This window comes from Limulus polyphemus, unplaced genomic scaffold (assembly GCF_000517525.1).
Source record: "Limulus polyphemus unplaced genomic scaffold, Limulus_polyphemus-2.1.2 Scaffold449, whole genome shotgun sequence".
Lineage (NCBI taxonomy): Eukaryota > Metazoa > Arthropoda > Merostomata > Xiphosura > Limulidae > Limulus > Limulus polyphemus.
In genome coordinates, this window is record NW_013666059.1 from 2,931 (window position 1) to 4,828 (window position 1,898).

The 1,898-nt window shown below is 35.7% G+C and overlaps 1 protein-coding gene across 1 annotated transcript in view; it reads left to right on the top strand.

Moving 5' to 3' along the window:
- Positions 1 to 1,288: 1,288 nt before the first annotated feature.
- Positions 1,289 to 1,898, top strand: part of LOC106458344 (calcitonin gene-related peptide type 1 receptor-like) — a 71,083-nt gene continuing 70,473 nt past the window's right edge. Inside the window, exon 1 of the mRNA XM_013917851.1 lies at positions 1,289 to 1,487. Coding sequence (XP_013773305.1) covers positions 1,289 to 1,487 — 199 coding nt within the window. The remainder of the gene's footprint in view (positions 1,488 to 1,898) is intronic.

Consider the following 1,898-nt stretch of genomic DNA (forward strand, 5'->3'; position numbering starts at 1 on the left):
ATATAATGAATAATTCGCTACTTTTGGCATATAATTAGACATGAGGGTAGGCTGGTAGATATCCTCATGAGTAATAAAATCGAATTGGGTACAGCGCGCCCCACGTTTAGCATTGCTGGCGCACAAAAATATAGCTAATAAAAACAAACAGGTATAATAAAATATTTTATTAACACAAGTAGGGATCGATATATACATAATCTAGCTAGCTACAGTAATAAATAAAGTTTTACAAAAAGTAGTTACTTGTCATTTAAAAATGTTTATCTCTACTTTGGCAAATCACTGTAATTATGTTAGTCTGAGTCAAAGTAGGGAATATTGCACTGGGAGTTTGATTTTAGCCCACCGACTAACTAATACTTCAAAACATCCTTTTCGGGATAGAGAATGAGAGAAATTTACGTTCACTTGAAACCATCATGAAACAACTAGAACAAACGCTTCTATTTTTAGTATAATTTATAATAATGAAGGATTTTAGAAGTAGAGGGTTTTTGTCTCAATGTTTATTTGACCACAGAAGTCAGATATAGTCAACACATGAGTGTAGTTCCTGTCATCGAATATTGTCTCTAAGAAAACCACTGTTTAGCAGTGAAAGACTAGAGGGAAAGCAGCTAGTTATCACCGCCAACCTTGGGCTACTCTTTTACCAACGTATAGTGGGATTGAACGTCACATTATAACGCCCCCACTGCTGAAAGGGCGAGCATGTTCGGTGTGACGGAGATTCGAACCCACGACCCTAAGATTGCGAGACGAGTGCCCTAACCACCTGTCCACGTCGGGCCTGCTGTAGTGCTTTTAGGAAATTGATATTTATTTTTTTTTACTTAATAATTATTTTTATCTTTCAACCTTAAATCGGAGTATTTGAATGGTGCTCTGTAGAAAAAAAATTAATGATAATTTCATCTAGTTCCTTTAAATTAAGGCAGTTTTATTACCTCCTTCTTCCCATTTATTCAATGAACTTTCTGTATTTGAAGAATGCCGCAGGGAAGCTCGAGAATCTTGGAAGCTCCAAATCGATTGGCTGTGTTAGTTATGACGTCAGAAGTGCGTACGGAAAGTGTCTATTTCTTGAGAATGCTGAACGATGCCCAGATTGTAACATGTGAATGAAGTTGTTGAAAGTTAATGTAGCTGGGATAATCGCAGCAGCAACAGCTGTTGGCAGCTCTTTAATTAGAAAGTCGCTCATGAACTGCGGGACTTAAGTTTTCCAAGTTAAACGAAATGATAATCTAAGCTATCTAACAATTTTATAGTTTTTTTCTTTAAAATGGAGAATTTACCGAAAAATCACCACATGAATTCAGCGTTGCTTCCCCAGGCTTTGAAGGATCAGAACAAGACGGATGGACCACACTTAGTGAGTCCAGGTTTCGTCAGACCTACGAATATTTCTACTCAAACGTCTCCTAGAGAAGTTGCCATGGTAATCTGTAAACTTCAATACCAAAATGTCGTCTATACTGAAGGTAAGTTTTAATAACGAGGTAAGTTTTTGAAATATAAATTATTGTGACAACTATTAATGTTAATGTCCTGCGCTATTTCCAATATATATAAGAGAATTCCAACGTCAACTGTTAATTATTAGCTCTTTACATATAAGAAAGAAAACCTTCAATAACATATCAGAAAGACGTTAATTGACGCAATGTCCAATAATATGGATTCAAATTTGTTTCTTTTATATTAAATGACACATTCCAACCACGAGTTGGCATTTTAGATGTCTATGCCCTAAATGGTGTAAAACTTGGAGTGAATAGAGACTGACAACACAGAAAATAAAAGCATTCGCCCGAATCTTTGTGTAATTTGATAAAATATATTTGTGTTCATGAACATTCTTATTTCAGCACAGCACTTTTTTAGCCGCGGCA